The sequence below is a fragment of the Phytophthora sojae genome (assembly GCF_000149755.1).
Source record: "Phytophthora sojae unplaced genomic scaffold PHYSOscaffold_7, whole genome shotgun sequence".
In the NCBI taxonomy this organism is placed as follows: domain Eukaryota; phylum Oomycota; class Peronosporomycetes; order Peronosporales; family Peronosporaceae; genus Phytophthora; species Phytophthora sojae.
Window position 1 is genome coordinate 417546 of NW_009258121.1, and position 18335 is coordinate 435880.

At 51.1% G+C, this 18335-nt stretch overlaps 3 protein-coding genes across 3 annotated transcripts; 1 reads left to right on the top strand and 2 right to left on the bottom strand.

Annotated features, from left to right (window-relative positions):
* Positions 1 to 221: 221 nt before the first annotated feature.
* On the bottom strand, positions 222 to 1775 carry PHYSODRAFT_562689 (hypothetical protein; the record flags this gene model as incomplete). Its single annotated transcript, XM_009533636.1, has 2 exons — positions 222 to 1601; positions 1665 to 1775. The coding sequence occupies 2 exons, from the start codon at positions 1773 to 1775 to the stop codon at positions 222 to 224; spliced, it is 1491 nt and encodes a 496-aa protein (XP_009531931.1).
* Positions 1776 to 3914: 2139 nt separating this feature from the next.
* Positions 3915 to 4697, top strand: PHYSODRAFT_515164 (hypothetical protein; the record flags this gene model as incomplete). The annotated part of the gene is made up of 1 exon (XM_009533637.1): positions 3915 to 4697. One exon carries the CDS (start codon positions 3915 to 3917, stop codon positions 4695 to 4697), a length of 783 nt encoding a protein of 260 aa, XP_009531932.1.
* Positions 4698 to 8565: 3868 nt separating this feature from the next.
* On the bottom strand, positions 8566 to 9237 carry PHYSODRAFT_397673 (hypothetical protein; the record flags this gene model as incomplete). The annotated part of the gene is made up of 1 exon (XM_009533638.1): positions 8566 to 9237. A coding segment is annotated over one exon (672 nt), but the record flags the coding sequence as incomplete, so codon positions are not given.
* Positions 9238 to 18335: the final 9098 nt, after the last annotated feature.

Genomic DNA, 18335 nt, shown 5'->3' on the forward strand with positions numbered 1-18335 from the left:
CTGCTTCAAAATACTCGAGTTGCAAAGCCACGAGGGCTTCAACAAGACCAGGAATAGCGAACAACCTGCTCGAATAAGGTAGCGAGGCATGATGAAGCAATTAGCATTCTACATTACGTTTCATTTTTAACAGCGCGGTCTGCTTGAGTAGATAAACAACAGTAGCAAACCCCTTGAGCCTGGTGACTGGATATGCAGCGACAAGCGTCATCATACGTACCTTACTTGGTCTTCTTGTCTTCTCCAGCATTGGCCTCCAACGCGGCCACAGATTCCTGGAGCGCAGTGAACTCTTCCTTCGCGAACTCCAAGAATTGCTTGGCGTTGACGCCGACGCACGGGTCCACAAGCACGTTCAGGCCGAGATTGTCGCCCATGGACAGGATGGCCACTCCAAGGTTCACGTACGGCGGCGGGGGCACGAAGCCGTAGAAGCCCGACACCTGGCTCTTGCACAAGCTCATTTCCACCACGCTCGCACGGACGTTGGTGACGGCCACGGAGATGCGGTCAGTGGTGAAGTGCACGATCGCACGCATGAGCGGCGCCGGGAGCATGGACACCACGTGGCTCGACCAGTAGACGAAGAACTTCTCCAGCGAGTTCTTGGCCTCGTTCATGGCACCCGTGACCTTGTGCAGACGCTCGGCCGAGTCCTCAATGCCCACTGGGAGGTCGATCACCAGCGACGAGAAGCGGTTGCTCGTGTGGCGGATGACCTCCGTGGCGGAGCGCATGTCCACGGGGATGGCGCAGCGCACCTTGAGCGTCGGAGCCACCGAGTCGCCCACAGCCAGCATCGTCTTGCGCATGGCGCCGGCCACCACGTTGAGCATCACGTCGTTCACCGTAGCGCGGAAGTGCTTGCCCACTGCCTTGGTGGTCTTGACCGAGTAGATCATGTTGTAGGACAGGCGCTTGTGCTTGCCTCCGGGGCGCTTGAAGACCGTGGCCGGCTCGCGGCGGAACACTAGCGCCAGCATGTGCGAGGAGATCACGTACAGGGACCAGATGCACACGTACAGGAAGATCAGGATGTCCTTGAACGTCTGAGACAGGGGCTTGCTGGGCTTCTTGGCCTTGGGGTTCTTCTTGGCCTGCGCGCGCTTCTCCAGCATGGCGTCGAACAGCTCGCTCTGGTCGCTGAGCTTGGCCATGGCCGTGGCCAGCGACGCGCCGTCGCCCAGGCAGTGGTGCACCTTCCAGCCGACGCTCGTGACGCCCGGGTTGCCCTTGGGGTCGTGGATCACGTGCATCTCCCAGAGCGGCTTGTCGAAGTCCAGCGGCGAGTTGACCAGCGCCGACTCGACGTACGACATGGTGGTCTCGCCCTCCTCGACCGTGTGCTCCACCACGTTCTGCGCCACGTCGTAGTCGGGCAGCTCCACGTACTTGTAGACGCCCGTCTGGTAGTCGCCGCGCACGACGCTGCGCCAGCGCTGGAAGAAGGCGTCGTGCAGCAGGCGCGCGCGCAGGCGCCCCACGTAGTCCTCCTTGGTCATGCGGCCCTCCACGGTGAGCACGGACACGGGGATGGACAGGTTGGTCGGCACCTCCGTCACGAGCGTCGAGAGCCCGATGTTGGACAGCTTGCGCGTGAGCTTGCGCGGCTGCCGCGTCTTGTCCTCTTCGGCGATGTCGCGCGCCAGGCGCTGCTGCGAGACGACGCCCGAGAGCGCCAGCACCACCACCAGCGCCATCAGCAGCATGGGCGCGTCGCTGAGCGTGGGGCCATTGGCCGCGAGCCGCGTGAGCAGGCTGTTCTCCATGTCCATCGCCGAGCAGGCCGTGCGGGTACTGTAGCTTCGGCGGTCGCTTGGTGTTTTGCGGAATGGCCGAGTGATCACGTCCGTCAGGTGGGCCGTGGATCCCAGCCGTGACGCGCCACCAAGGCCAGCCAATCCGCGACAGGTATTCGATTAAGTGCGACATGGGACATTCACGTGGCTGCAGTCCCCGACAAAACGTATTGCTCAAGTGATATATTGATATTTAAAGTAGTAGTGGGTCATAATATTATTATGATTCAGTAATATTGTTTAGTTAATATCCAGGTTATTAAAATTATACTAACCTATGTGTGTAAATTCGCTATTCTTTACTTTACTAACATTCTTACGGACTATCGTGTGGGTCATGTACAGGATGGCAACGCAACAATTGAACCTGTACTATGCCGATCTGCAACATACGCACGGATGCCCCCTTGACAGCAACTGCGTATGGGGGGCATTTTCTATCATATAGCGTGGTTATGCAGAAGATCACAAGCGTATTGGACGAAGGTGCTGCAACACTGGCAAGGCTGCGAGGTGACGCCACGGCACCTGGCCAACTACAAGAATTATCTCTCTGCCCGGCAGGCGCCGCCAGTCAGTGATAGAATCCAGTGTCGACTAACAGCGATGTACGGACATTGGGATCAGGAGCCCGAGGAGTCTCTTAGACGGATATGGTGGGCACTATGCAGCATTGGATGTACGCTGCACCAGGTAGTACACGAAGGAGCCCAATGGACGGCACAACGGCAGGTTGAAAGTATGCGGGCTACGTGTCTTCGCCAACTGCGTGCAGTGGCGAAGAACGAAAACGGACGCCCAGCTTCAAGAATTCAAGGACTATATCTAGCGCTCAGCATTGACTGCTTCGACGCAATGCACAGCGAAGCCCCCCCCCGACCAGTGGAATCCAGCCCACCTCGGGCACCATAGCTCCACCTAAATGAGATATGAGATGGCGCTAATAAACCGACTGAGATTATGCAAGGAAGCTAATAACAAACGTTAAATAGACTACCTTTCTCTCTCTCGCTATTATTTACTTTACTATTACTACTACGACTACTATACTATTTTCGCTGACTAAGATTGTTGTAGTGATTGTATACTACAATACGTCTTAGCAAGACTACTACGTTTGGTTGACATCAACAAAATTCGGTGGTTGTAATACACAAGCTGCCACCGACAGGTACGTTGTCCGCCAGGCACTTCGCCCCGCCGCTGCAATGCTCCCGCTGGCGGAATCGGCCGACAGGAAGGTTTGACAAGGCCGCTGTCATGAACGTGGCTCGGCGGCGCTAGTCGACCGCTCTATGCGCGGGCAACTTCAGCGCGCCGAATGCCGAACGCCGAGTGCTTGGGGCGTGGCATGCAGGTTGGTAACCAACTTGGTTGCAGCGCTACATGTATTGCTGCTCAAGCGGCCTCGCCTCTCTGCCGGCCTTGCCTTTCGATCCGCGGTCCATGCGCGGGACCAGCTCGCTCGGGTGACGCGAGTTCAACGAAAGCGAGCGAAAGCAGATGTTGCGATCTCCAAGGTGCTCCCTTCTCCGCCTGCGATGTTGATGCTCCGCTGTGCCTTGACTGCCTGCAAGGATTGCCGATGACAGCGGTGATCGCAATGAACCAGAGGATCTGTAGAGTTGCCGACCTTAGCGCCAGCCGCCACTAACCACAGAGCTTAGCGCCACTAAGTTAGCGGTTGCTCTTCCAGCCCCGTGTTTTCCAGGCCGACGCGCTCGCGACGACTGAACTCGCAGTCTCGAGACAGCCAAGCGCGGGTTCCTGGTGCAGATGACGAAAGCGAGCCAAGAGTGCTCTCCACTTGGCGCCGATTATTACCAGCGCACTGGCATGAGACCCTTCGTCTGCAAAGACGTGTCAAAGGGTGCCGTACTCTCTCGTCCAAGGTCTGGACTTCTCCCTTCGCCACTCTGGAATTAGCGCCAAGACACTCGCGTCGCCCTCGTCTACCAGCTCCCACACATGAAGATCGCCGACCTGCTGTGGTCTCCTCCAACGCGCGAGGCCGTAGCCATTCGCAGAGACCCGCCAGGAGCCAACTGCGCGAAACATCTCGCTGCCGGTGGCTTGTCCAAGCCGCTAGATACCGGGGCAGCGTCCAAGGCCTCGATGAAATGCGTCCCCGGTCCCGTCAAGTTCGCCGTAGTGCCCGACAAGAAGCGCAAGAAGCACTACTACATGAGCGCGGCGCAGAAGCGGCACCGTCGCGACCACGAGGCCTTCGAGTCGTGCGTGTTCAACCTCACGCTGGACATCAACAACCTCCGGCAGGAAGTGATGCGGCTGCTGGAGTTCCGCGATCTGCAGGTGACGCGGCTGCTGCTGACTCGGATGCGCATGGAGAACGAGCTGCTGAAGACGGTCGAGGCCATGATACGCGGGGTCAAGGAGAACAACACGGCGGCTCCAGAGTGCAGGGTGTCACGCACCATTAAGAGTCGGGGCGGGTCGGCACGGGGTGCGGTGACTCGGGATGGCGTCTACGAGTTCGTCACTCGACTGGACAAGGCGCACTTCTCAGGCGTCATTTCGAGCATGCAAGCGGTGTTCGCGGAGGACGAAGAGAGCGGCGGGGAGGCAGCTGCAATCCGCCGAGTCTGTGGAGCTGGCGGCTGTATGATCGAGGTGGCAGGCCAGTTCACGTTTCCCTTCATGCACCACCTCGCGATGGCGCTGTTCCCGCACGCTGCTGGGGACGAGATGCTGTTATCTCGAGTGATCGGACTGAGGATGACTTGTCCAATACGCTTTTTCCTGTATTTCAACGCGCAGCGAGAGCTCGTGCGGCAGATGGCGCACGCCGATATGTTGCCGGCGCTGCGGGAGGCATGCCCCAAGGAGATCGATATCCTTAGGAATAGCGATCGATTCCAAGAGGTGCACGATACTTGAGGTGATAAATGGATCCAGAACTTTGGAGTGATGTTTGCTGTAATTAATTGCGATTTCCAATCGATTGTATTGAAATCGAAGTTGCTCAAGGCTTCGTATCATGATGAGTCGGGTTGTATAATGGTTGATTGTCTCGCGCTTTGCGACCTTATTGGGCTTGGCCCTCTTCACCTTCTTCATCAGCAGGTAGTTGTTGAGGCAGTCTAACCAGAGCCTCTCGAACTTCGTCTTCTCAGATACAGATTTCACCTGCGAGCCTCTTCAAAGTCGTTCCTGTGAAGAAAGTTGTCCCGCGCTTTACATTAATTAGGAGAAGTGGCTTGCGAGGCACCTTGGCAAGCTAAAACGGTGTGCTCCCAGCAAATGAATGTTAAAATAATTTGGTATGATAAAACTCTATGGCTGGGTAGCCACCATAGCATTTGCATTTAGAAGCCGGAAACACCACTTTGGCGGTTGTGTTTTGATTGGAAGTTCAAGGTCCAGCAAGATCAATGACGGGGTCCTCCGACGTTAACTAGCCCTAACCTCAGTCAATAACGTTGCAATAACAAGAATAACGTCGCCCAAAAAATAAATGACGCGTAAAATACGTGACAACCAAATCCCTCATTCAGGCCGGATTTTCCCTCAGTATTAAATACCCATTTGAAGTGAGGGTTTACCTCGATTAATTTCGAACTTAAACGGAAAGAAGCTGTACTTTAGGAAAGAGCGAGAATCTACCGCGCAGCCACCTCCTGGAAACATTACGATAGCCCTACGCGCCCGCTGTTAAAGGGTGGGGCAAGCCAAGCGACTTCACGAATTACGTAAGTTTGACCTTGCTTCTTACAGGTGTGCATTATGTTGCTTGGTATATGTACATTAACTTTGGTAATTTGTTATTGTTTATTTGGTAATGTATTAAGGCTGTTAAGGAGGCGGCAAAAGCGGCAGGATGCCTTGTACGGGCAAGCTGAACGCATTGGCATCGGAGATGGTCAAGCTGCGAGAGTTTGCCCCCCCCCCCCCCTCCCGCGAATACTAAAGGTAACGTTGCTCTGCGCTCTATTGTCTGCTAATGTTGCTCTATGATTGATAACACTGCTTCATTAATATTATGTCTCTATGTTGTTTTGACGTTGGTATTCAGCTTCAAGCTGCGCGCCGCGGGACGATAAGGACGTGCGGGCCGAGAGGGAAGCCCACATCTAGCAGAGTACCGATGTTACCAAACCACTATCATTGTCCAGGTCCCTGACATAATGGCTGCTGCTTCGCGTTGCTTGTAATTATGTTCTGTAATTTCTGTACACCTATACGATTGTCGTTCTAAACGTTCGCGATGCATTTGCGCCCTAGCGCTTAGGTTTAATCGAATGAGGTCGACATTATACGAAATATCGCCGAGTACTAACGTTGCATTATGATTAGCGTTGCGCATTAACGTTGCTCCAAGATAACGTTGCGTTATGTTTAGCGTTGCGCATTAACGTTAATCCAAGATAACGTTGCTTTATTTTTAGCGTTGCACGTTAACATTGCCCGTTAATGTGATTTGTCCTACTCCCTCTGTTCTTATATAAAGCTAGTGTTCAAAGGGTACAATGCCTTCCCCAAGGCGTACTTATAGTTATCAACCGCCAAACTATTCAATTGTATTACCTGGGTCAGACGCATCCGCCATTACATGATCGCTATAAAACTTAGCAAAGTACTTTACAATAATGAGAGAGGATAGCACTACGGTGACTTAGCCAGCGCGTAGTATATGAAGCATATTATATGGAGGCAGGATCACGCATCTGCATACTATGCCTATAAATATATTGAGTCCATTTTTAAGAAAACAGCGATGTATACCGTATGATTTAGAACAAGATCGCAATCTACTGCTATTAACTGGACGCCCCTTCAACAATGTACGGGAATCTCGGGAAAATAATAAATTCGGGTTTTCCTGGCGAGTCTAGGGATGCTGAAACTTTGCATATCTACTAATATGTCCATCAAAGGAGTAATGCCAAAGTGGCTTCTCCTTTTCTTGTCCCGTTCGGAAACGAGGACATGATGTGCATTCCCCCCTTACTATTTGTCAGTCATCTTGTCGCTAGTAATGCGCGATCTTTCACCCCTACCTGAAAGGTCACACAAATACATATAATTTTTTTATGCTGCATAAATAACGGTAAGAAACATCGCAGAGGCGCCAGGTAACGCCAACTTTGAGGATAAATCGCTCGATATCTACATACATTTAGCGCTTCATACAGCGGCATTACCCAAACTAGATGCAGGGCTTTCTATCCATGTCGGTCTCAACGGCGATGTTCCTCTTATTGAAGAGTTAAATTCGCCGAAATCACAGGTTTCCGACCTGTCATGTGCATTCATGAAGGGACGCCCAGTTAAATTACAGCACACAACTGATGAGGAATCTGTTTAACGCTTAGCATGGACATGTCGGCTGGAACCTGCGACCCTTCTGGTAGATTAACTGTGACGATACATTTATGCATCACTTCGATAATGTTACCCTAGATGAGTTTGATAATAGATTCTACGTCCATTTGTTGCATGTGTCGATGTGTGGTAGTTATTGTACACAGTAATACGTAAAATATAAGCATGAACAGCTATGGTTTATCGGCTAAGCAACAGGCAGCAATTCAAGTCTTACGCTGCTTAAGTTCCAAATTTTACAGCGACGTTAACCCTTTAGCTACGAGCTTTAATAGTTCTTGCGCAACGTTAACTGGTTTTACCTAACAATTATGATACGCGATTGACGATCGTACTAAGCCTTTTACACTTCATACTGTTAATATATTGAAGCCTATTTATTGTAGGTGAAGTACACGCAACCTGGCAATGTAGTCATTGATAATCTGGCGGATGTACTAAGACGGGGGGGGGGCAATGAGAGTATAACTGAATAGTAACCGAAGGTAATAGACGTGCACCTAATAGTTTTATTTTATAGATTCTGACACGACTTTATACAATAGACGCGGAACTTCCGTAGTAGACGCGGAACTTCAGCGTCTACTATTATTCCAGATTTTCTGAGAAGAGGTCAACTAGTTTGTAAGAGAATAATTTTAAACTAGTCAATGCACGATGGTACAGCATTGAATGCATAATGAAAGTATCCGTACACTCACAATATCATAATGTTCTAACCAGCGACGTGGACCTGGTATGTTACTTGATTTATCAGTAGGGTTTGCTGCCGTGCAATACTGTCACCAACAACTTACCTCGAAGAAAGTTAATGGGCGATGTGATCGAAGGGCAACGTTACTGCGAGAGCAACGTTATCAAAAGAGCAACGTTAATGGTTACGAAAAAAATTAATGGTCACTTTTGAAACGCTTTTACGAGCGCTTGATTAGTTATATACTCTTACAAGAAGAACTATGTCTCGTTGTCGAAGAAGTACAGCCCAGAAAACCATTGGTATCCGCGATAAAACGTACCCATGCAGAGATAAATGAATCCGAACACATTTTGAGCCTCTGTTAGCATACTTTGCGCTCACAAAAGTGTACTCGTGGTGTGTGCCACTTCAGAACTCTCCCACCCTCACATCTGAAGTCCTGAGTGAGCGGCTCGATAGATTTGCGCACCTCGTGAGCCAACTATGTACTCATTCAGCACAGATAATACCTCAGAAATAAATTACCTATGTGCAACACCTGTGCAGGCAGGCTTGGGTGGCGGAGTACGCATTAGTAGGATTCCAAATCACAAAAATAGCCGTCGACACATTTCAAGCCGAAATGTGTCGACAAAACTGGGATTTGACTCGAGTTTTGGTCGGTATTTCAACTAACAGTAAACCGGCTCAAACTAACCTACAGGCAACGCAATCAGGTGCTCATTGGAAAGGCCACGCTTTCCCCAGTCTGTCCTCGAAGCCCCAGTCGTTCATGGGCGTGTTGGCTTTCCCAAAACTGACCGAGTTAAATGCGCGGCGAGCGTTCTCCGACATCTGGCTCCACATGATCAAGTCTTGGAACTCCCCACTATCTGACGTCACACTCAACTCGTGGTTCATCGGCCAGTGGCTCTCGTAGACCACCTTTGCACTTGTACCATCCACGGTGTTAGCGTTCGGAGGGGCATACTTCTGGTAGTCACCGTGAGCTGACGGGGTCACCGCCAAGATCTTTGGCTCGGACGCGTCCGGGTTGTCGATCCACACAATGACGTGCTCCCAGTCGTGGCGGTGGCCCAGACCATGGGAAGGCGAGTCCTTGGGGAAATACCACGAGTACATGATGGCCCAGACGCCTCGGAACCACGTGGAGCGACCGTACACTTGCGAGTTCCAGCCAGATCGCTTGCTCTTTGAATTGTGGCCGCCTGTAGTTTTGAGACCTCCACTCGTCTCTCCGGCTTCGTTCACCGCAGGGTACGGGTGGCATCCATTTATGATGCGAATTTGCGGTTTGAACTTGACTCCGGCCTTCTCGGAAATCGTGACAGGCTCCGGCTGAGCGAACGGCTGCACCTTGTCGTGGGGAATCCACACGGCCGTCCACGGACCCGGATCCGGCGTGGGCGCGGGAGTGGGAGCTGGCGTTGGAGCGGGCGTGGGGGCTGGAGTTGGGGCTGGAATTGGAGCTTCAGTTGGAGCTTCAGTTGGAGCTTCAGTTGGAGCTTGTGTTGGAGCTGGCGTTGGGGCGGGCGTTGTTGGAGCAGGCGTTGGAGCTTCGGTCACTCTGGGGTCGGGCCGCACAGTCCCTTGCGTCGGGTCGAGTTGAGCAATGGGCGACTTGGTGTACTCTTTCAGGTTCGAAAAGTCGATGTACTGCGCTTTCGAGTTGGTTTGGCTCTGGGCGTGTGCCGAAGCTACAGCAGCCAGAGCGACGCACACGATATGAAAAGACTTCATCGTCCTCTGAAGTTGGTGATTCGCTTCGGGGTGGAAGAATTGCAGAATGAGCGACACAACTCGTCTTGGGCCTAGGAATTTGCCATCCGAGAAAAAACGAAGGTCTGGCTTGCTGCAGTTTGCATTGATGACGTGAATGTGCGGTACGAAGTTTGTAACACACGGCCTCTGCGGTGTATGGCAACCGTAGGTCTGGTTGTGCTGGCTGAGTGGCGACTCATTTCCCCATGGGATACACTTCGCGATTTGTCACCATAGCAATTGCTGCATCATAACATATAATCACACAATATTATTGCAGTCTGGTGCTCCACAGTGCCAAAGTCAGCGTTGATGGCAAGGACGCATGAATAATCATGAAAGACCAAACCAATGTACAGCATCAACAAAGACAGTCGAAAGCTAGAACCAAATATCTCTTCTCTCCAAACATCTAAGACAGAGATCTGCACGTGTGTCCGTAAGTCCGTGTGAAGCCCGTGACAGCATAATAAGGTGGTCCACATAATCGTACCTAGGCTGCCGAGCGCAGCGAAGGCGGCCCCCCAATAGGATATTGCGGGGCCGCAGGACCCGCCCCAGCCTCGGTGTTACTAACCTAACATAGCGAGTAGTGCAGCGAGCCGACGAGGCGAGCGGAACGGGTGCATAACAACTAACAAAAATATAAATTCTATCCGCCGCGTAGCGACGGCGCTCGGCTAGAAACAAAAAAATCACCGCCGCTTAGCGGCGGCGCTCGGCTAGTCTACAACAACTATCAGAGAGATCTGTCCGTGTGTGCTTCCGTGTGTCCGTGTGTCGCGCATGGCGACAAAATTCGGGTGGTCCACATAATCATACATAGACAGCCTTGGACGCCCCATTACAAGCTGCCGAGCGCAGCGAAGGCGGCACCCGCGTGCGTTCTAGCGGGCCGCAGGGCCCGCCCTACAAGTATGTACTAATAACATGGTGAGTAGTGCAGCGAGCCGACGAGGCGAGCGGAACATGGACGATTGCATTACCGCCGCTGCGACGCTTGGCCTAATACTTTTTGGAACACCAGCTATTAATTAAAATGGGCCCACCGAGTAGTAGCAGCTGTCGCTGGGGTCGGGCACCCCACCACTTAGTATAATAGCGCTCTAGCGAGGTTTGCTTCATATAAACACATGCTACGATAATTGGTATGGTAGTGAGCGATAGTAGTGCATAAGTTAGCGATAGCGGCGGAGAGTAGGCGATAGCAGCTGATAGTAAGCGATAGAAGCGCATAGTAAGCGACAGCAGTGCGCGTACATATAGAGGAAGGCGTTCACTGACACGCATAGCATATTTTTACTGTAATTATTTAGGAATGTACATACTTACGTATTATAGCTACAGCGGCGCTCTGTGTTCATCTTGGGGGAATATTTAGCTACACTTGCTTGAACGTGTTTCGTATCTTTTTTAAGGATATTCTGACATTCACTGATCTGGGGCTTTTTATTATAGTTCACGTAGAAATTCCTTCTCTACCATGTTATTGGACCGATATACATGCAGGAAACGAAATTAGCATAGCGCAAACGCATAGTTACGGGGTAAGAACTTCTTACTTTCAATCCCTTAGCTACTGTAGCGATAGGTGGACCTACCATGCTATTTACTGTAGTACAATAGCAATGTTGGCTCAATACAAACACATAGTAAGCTATAGAAGCGTATAGATAGTTATAGCAGCACGTAGTCAGCGATAGGACGGCATAGTTAAGCGCTAGCAGCACGTAGTAAGCGACATGAACGTGATAGCAGCACGTAGAAAGCTATAGCAGCACGTAGTAAGCGATAGCAGCAACGTTGTAAGTGATAACAGTGCTATATATCCATCCCTAAAGTATTACAGTAAAAGTATGCTGTTCATGTTAGTAATAATCTCGTGCACGCCTTCCGCTACGTTTACTCTTATAGCTACAGCGGCGCTCTGCGTTCATCTTGGGGGGATATTTAGCTACGCTTGCTTAAACGCGTTTCGTATATCTTTGCGTTAGGAGAATGCGTTAATGGGGTAGTAGATAATATTCACTGAGTGGAAGCCTTTTATTATAGTTTACGCTGGGATTCCTTTTCTAACCGTGTTATGGGGCGGATATACATGCAGGAAACCGAATTAACAAAGGGCAAACGTGACTTTATAACTATATAGTTACGAGTGCGAACTCTCTATATCTTACCTACTGTAATGCAGGTGGTACACTTAAATGGTAATGTTCGCCGCGTAGTAGAATAATAAACCATTGCCACGTCTAAAACAATGAGTTTTGAAGTAGACCACGCAGTAGTTAGCGCAGCCCGCAGCTACGTTTTGGCGGAACATACGAAATACTAAAACGATGATGTATACTCGGTATTTATATAAGATCACAAGCACTTAATGTAATGCTAAGTACAGGAACAGCGAAGCGCATACTTTGATTATCTGGGCTTATAGCCTGATTACAGGCTGTACTTACTAAATGGCATAGCCTACGGACCAAATAACAGAAACTATGGTGACTTTGCTGACCACACCATCGATAGCAATATCTACCCCGCCACAGCAAGTAGTAGCTCATGTTAATGCTTATTTCAACTACGTTTACAACAATGGCGACATTGTAGTCGTATTAACTAATTGTGTGTATGTGGACCCAATTTACAACAGAGTACCGTACAAAATAGAATGTTTAACCTTGCAACATGCAACTACTTATAGACACCCTGATGTAGGTCTAACGGTGGAATATTTACGAAGCAAACGTCACTCTACTGATAGTACTTTCAACCTTTTTTTACCTACACACAACGAAATTCAAACCTTTTGAAGTGGATAAAAGCCCACCGGAGCGAAGCGGAGGTGCGCGGCCCTAACTACTACGACTAAACCACAAAACCTTCCGCCGCGTAGCGGCGCTAGTCTACATATATACCAAACAATGCAGTTTCTCAGACCTCGGCCATCAAAGATTACCATCGTAGTGACAGTGACGTAGGATTGTAATTTCACACATTTACTTGTTGCAGCAAGACGAACATGTTTTGAGGAAGAAGTATGCGACCAACAACTACATGTAGAATATTGTGTGTGCGACTCTACACGTTTGCAATGAAGTTCCGAAGTTAGGAGATCGGAGCAACGCTGCGCTCGCGATAATGTCAATTGAAGGTCAGATGATAACCACATACATATGATTGTCCGCCAGATGGCTCAGCCAAAATAGTCAACAGAGATTGCGTGAAATGCACCTTAGATGTACATGTACCTGCTTCAAGAAATTTTGTCACAATTAAAAGGTACAGCTGCTACCGTATGTGCATGTGTACACATGGTACACAATAATGTGTTACAGTACTCCAGAGTCGCTGCTGGAATTTTAAAATGTTCACAAGTCGAAGACCTGTGCTTGGCCCCGGCAAAAAACTTGTAACTTTCCAAAACCGGGTACCAAACCGGGTCTCTCTTTCTTAATTGTAATGTTTAAGGTAATATCTGCCGGAATCGGGTACCCGTTAAAATTTATACACATTATTTACCAAAGGTTGATACTAATCGTTCATTCTTGACCAAAAACCTGCGTTCAAACACTTACGGACGCTCCAGTACACTATGAGAGCGTCATGGCCTCGCTGAAGGCGTATCAATTTGCGCCATAATCGACCAAGCTTAGCTGAAGATGACCAATATGACTTGTCTAGCTGCAGGCTGCATTTTTTACATGTCAATTTGCTCAATACTCAATCGCTTAGCCGAAGATGCCCAACCTCGTGTCTCTCGCCAAACCAACCAGCTCAACTCGACAGTGACAGGAGCATCGTTCGTTTGAATTAGGCTTCCTTTACCTGCGTTGAAGTGCCCACTTCCAAGGACTTGGCACATTAACGTATTTCTCCTTCCGCAATTTACCCTCAAGTTAAAACGTCAAGACCAGCGCACCATGCATCTCTCCTTCATTCCGCTAGCTCTCTCGTCTGATCGTTAGCAAACAACATAGTACTGAATGAGCACAGTATACCTTACCTGCAAACTGAATGAAATAGCTCTCTCGTTGCTGGCGTCAGCGCAGCCATTGGACGCTGACCAAGGTGTTATTCCCGGGCAGATGCTGCAGCTGCGAAGCAGGCGCAGTAGATGCCCACGTTAGAATCAACTAGAGAGTTCAGCTGATAGTGCTCTTTTAAAATCCTTAAAAGGATTAATAACAACACAACTTTGGGATTTACTCGATTGTTATCCGTTATCATCGTTCATGAAACTATTCGCCGACCTGTGTATCCTCCCGGAGCAACGCTCCGGGTTGCCTATACATGTACCACAGCACTTGTAAGCTAAAATTTACTCAAAATCAATGAAATAACAACTGACGGATTGCTCTCTTTCCTGTGTCTGTTCGCGCCAATGGCTGTGGCTTCGTTTTGGCCCGCTCTAAATTGACTAAACCCCATGAATCCCTTTTGTGTAAATTTGTATAGCTGGAATGCATGACCGCGCCCTTAACTTCTTTCGTGTCTTTTGCATGGCAACTTCGCCGTTTTTTTAAAAGGCGCTACATCAGGGTTTGAAAACTTGCCTCCAATTTTCATGTTACATTATTCTTGCCTACCCCACGTTGCACACAAATGAAGTCTACACTGTTCTCCCAGACCAAAGCTTGCCTCGCTTGACATGCAAGCTTCTGACGAGGTAAGAAGAAGACCCCCAAAAACGCCAACGCGTTGATGCAATGGTTGAGAATGAGCGCCACAAGAACATCTTCGCGCCCTTCTGGAGAGTCTGATACAACCTCGGCGATGCATCTTTGGGGGCGCCGTCAACTGCACGTTAATCGCTGACCTAGATCGCTCGTATCCGGCCGAGATAGCCGCTCATGATTCCGCGGAACTACGCTCCCTCCTCAAAGCATGGGGCGCTCAGGATTGCTTGTCTTACGCCATGCCCAGTGCGGCAGACCGGGAGCAGCTGCACAAGTTTCATCAGCAGCATCACACGTTCCGGTACAAGGTCCATGATGCACATGAAACATGTCGCCTAGATAGATGGTACAGCACACTCCTGGATCGCCGCGGTTGAGGTTGTTCAACCCGCGGCGAAGGCTGATCACGACGGTGTCTTACTCCACCTAAGATCTCCGTCAAATCCGCTACGTGTCAACAAGCCACCTCGAATATACCCGGTTCCGGACTATGCGACCAGCACGGTCGATGCGTGCACACATGGCGTCCTGGATGCATTGTTCGACCGCGTCTCCACGGATGTTCCGACCGCGGAGGAAGCTGTGACGCCGTGGGAAAATGCCAAACGGGACGTACTACGGGGGGCGCGTAGGTGTGTCCGCCAAGCTCGCAAGCGCACATACCGACAGAAGCTGGCTAGGCTCTTGCGCCAACTGCGCACAGCTCTAGCTGAGGAACGTGGTGAAGGCAGCGCCATGGCTTCAGTTACGGCGCGTATGGATGCGCTAACACTGGAAGACACCGGGCGGGGATCGCGAGTGGACACGATCAAACGGGCAATCGCAGAGTTAGGGATCGAACGCGGCAAGAAGAAGATGAAGCATTTATTTCGAAGAAGTGCGTGGCACGAAGGCAAGACGACGAGTGCATTGTTCCAGACTACCGCGACGAAGTTTACTGATAACGCTGTACCCACTTTAGTGCCAAGTAAGGGGCTCCCTCAACGTGCCGTGCATGATAAGGCGGACACGTTTGCGGACGCATGGTCTCCGATTTTTAACCAAGAAGAGGCATCTGCGGAGGATATCGATGCTGCCCTCACATGGACAAAAGATCATCGCGTGCCTGATGACTTGCTAAATGCGGTGGCTGCAGACATTACTGAGTCTGAGGTTTCTGCTGCTATTGATGCCTGTCATGCTGGGAAAGCGTGCGGTCCTGATACCCTCGGCAATGATTGGTACCGCGACTTCAAGGCGCTCCTTGCTCCTATCCTGACTATTTTACCTAACCTTTTGTGGGCCTACTTTGGCTCACTACTTCAGCTTACACGTGTGCGCGTGTATGTGAGGAAGCGTAGCTTAGTTTAAATCAGAGTTAATTATACTCGGGCCTCCGAGTATAGATTAATCTAAATAAACGATCCAAATAATGTTTTTGGGGAAAATGAGAACTGCTATTTTTGTTTTATGTTTCTGACTTCCTCTAAATGTAATAATCTAAACTAGGAATCTGCCAACGGCTGGTTGGCAGAATTCCAATGCTATGCATGTCTCTCATTGGTTAAAAGATGCCGCTCTCAACCAATAGGAATCCTAAATGTGTATGGACCACCCGTCGTGGTGGTCGTAAATGTATGTAGCCTTCGGTATGTCTACACCAAGGTCGAGAAAGTCTTTCGAACCTCTCAAACGTCGTGTCTGTTAGAGTTACAAGTGACTGTAGCCACTTGTGCGTGTAACCCTGTTACACCATCCCCCTCTCAAGGTTAGACGCGCCGAGTCACGGCACGTCAATCAAGCGGCGGTATCCACGACGATGCTGTTGCGGAGGAGCAGCACTTTGATCCGTTAACGAATCAAAGGCGCGACTACTACATCGGGCTCTTCCACGAGCTCCGGTACTTCTCCAGCAAGAAGACCTCTTCTCGCAGCAAAGTGCCTGAGTGGCAGGCACTTTGTCAAAGTTGGAATGCTTTTGTTGAGAACTTCAACAAGAAACCGGCTGCTTACCGCGAGCCGGTTAAGCATGCCCGTGAGAGCTTCGAGACATTCTCGACGCGCGGGCGGCTGGAGCAGCTCCACAGATCCTCTGTGGACGCTGGTATTCTGTGCGCTGTGCCCGAAGGCCAACAGTGCACGTTGTGTCTTCCGGGTGCGGCGCGCTTGAGCGACCGCGACCTAAACGGGTACACGACGATTCGTGTACCTGCGAGTCTCAGGGATCTCCGTGCCAAGTTCCTGGCACGCGAGGAACGCGATGATCGCGAAACTCCGGGCGCTGCAGGTAATTACAGCGCTCGCGCTACATTCACGCCGGTAGTCCGTGGTGAGCTTCGTACGCCCTCATCATTTCCGGAACGTCCTGCAACAGGACGTCCCGCGGTTCCCATGTATATTGGTGGGGTGGAAACCCTCGCCAACGAATACGATAACGAACCGGCTGTCGGTTCGTTTTCGGGATACTATGGTTCACAATACGCTCAACAATCCAGCGTGTTGAGCCGTGGGCGTCGCGGATCGGAGGCGGCGGTGGTGGGAACACGCCCCGGGTATGGTCAACCTGGAGTTGACCTTGGCCCGACGCTCGAGGAGCGGGTCGCTGCTGTGGAGCAGCTTCAGAGCCGTGAGGTCGCCGCTCTGAAGCAGGAGATGGCGACCCTGAGAGCTCAAGTTGCTCAGACCTCGCAGACCGCGACGGACATCTCTGTCGACGTGGGAGGTCGCGTCGTGCGCTTGGCTCAGCGCGTTCACGCGCTGGAGCAGAGGTTCGCTCCCGCTGGGGCTTCCGCTTCGGGCCAGCCGAGCTAGGTGGCTCGTGCTGCCGGTATCGTTTCAGCCGCCCGACGTATAAGGTCGGATGGAGGCGCATGCTAGATGGAATATCTAGCGTGTACGCGTTGTCATACCGTGCCAACACCGTGAACGGCCCGATGAAGCGCGGAGCGAGCTTGCTCGCCCCGAAGTCGGAAACGGCATGTTTAGGCAGGTTTTGAGTTGCTAACAAAACCAATGAACCCTTCTTGAATTCATTAGTGTTGCCCCTACCAACATTGTCTGCGTTCAGCTTCTGTAGGTCGACAGAAGCTGCAATAGCGTCTTGGACTAACCGAATGACGGCTTGTCTGCGCTGCACGAAATTGATTGCGTCCGAGCTGAACTCGTTCAGCTCGTTTCTAGCAGTAGGCCCGGCCTCTGCGTTCGTCTTCGCGGTGTCTGTGCCCTGCACAGACCCGTTCTTCTTCTTTTAGCTCTTGTCGGCGTCTGTGCCCTGCACAGACGCGTGCTTCTTGTTCTTCTTGCGCGTAGTACTGTCCAAGTGTCAGCGGCATTTTGCGGCTGCTGTGTTGCAGTCGTAGATCCTCCCCCACTTAAGGAAGGAGCCGCCATCCCGAGTAGACTCGGGAGGTGTGGGTGCCTGATGGCATTCACGTAGAACGGTGTATGCCCGGTCGAGGCATGCACCGAGTTGTTGATGGCGAACTCCGCCATCGGCAGGCACTCGCTCCAGTGTTGGAACGAGTGAGCGTAGCTCTTAAGCACGTCTACGAGCACGCGGTTCACGCGCTCGGTCTGCCCGTCCGTCTGCGGATGATCCGCAGTCGACATCGAAAGCTGACTCCCAAGAAGTGTAAACACTTCTTGCCAAAGGTGTGCAGTGAAGCGCGGGTCCCGATCCGACACAATGTCGATCGGCATGCCATGGTGTTTGAACACTATGTCAACGAACAGACGCGCCGTCTGCTTCGCAGTCACTTCAGTGGGTACCGCAGCAAGATGTACCATCTTGCTGAAGCGGCCAACAAAGACCACAACGCGCGTGTTCCCCTGGCTGTCCGGGGGAAGACCGAACACGAAGTCCAAAGACATGGACTGCCAAAACTCTCGTGGAGTTGGTAGTGACTGCAAGGGAGCCTGCGCGAAAGGCGCAGGCTTCACACGTTGACAAACCTCGCAAGCACGGACGTACTTGCGCATCCATTTATACTGGTGGGCCCAGTAGAAGTCTCGCGTGAGAAGAAGGTATGTCTTCTCACGGCCCGGATGCCCCGCAGTCGGTGCATCGTGATACTCGTACATGAT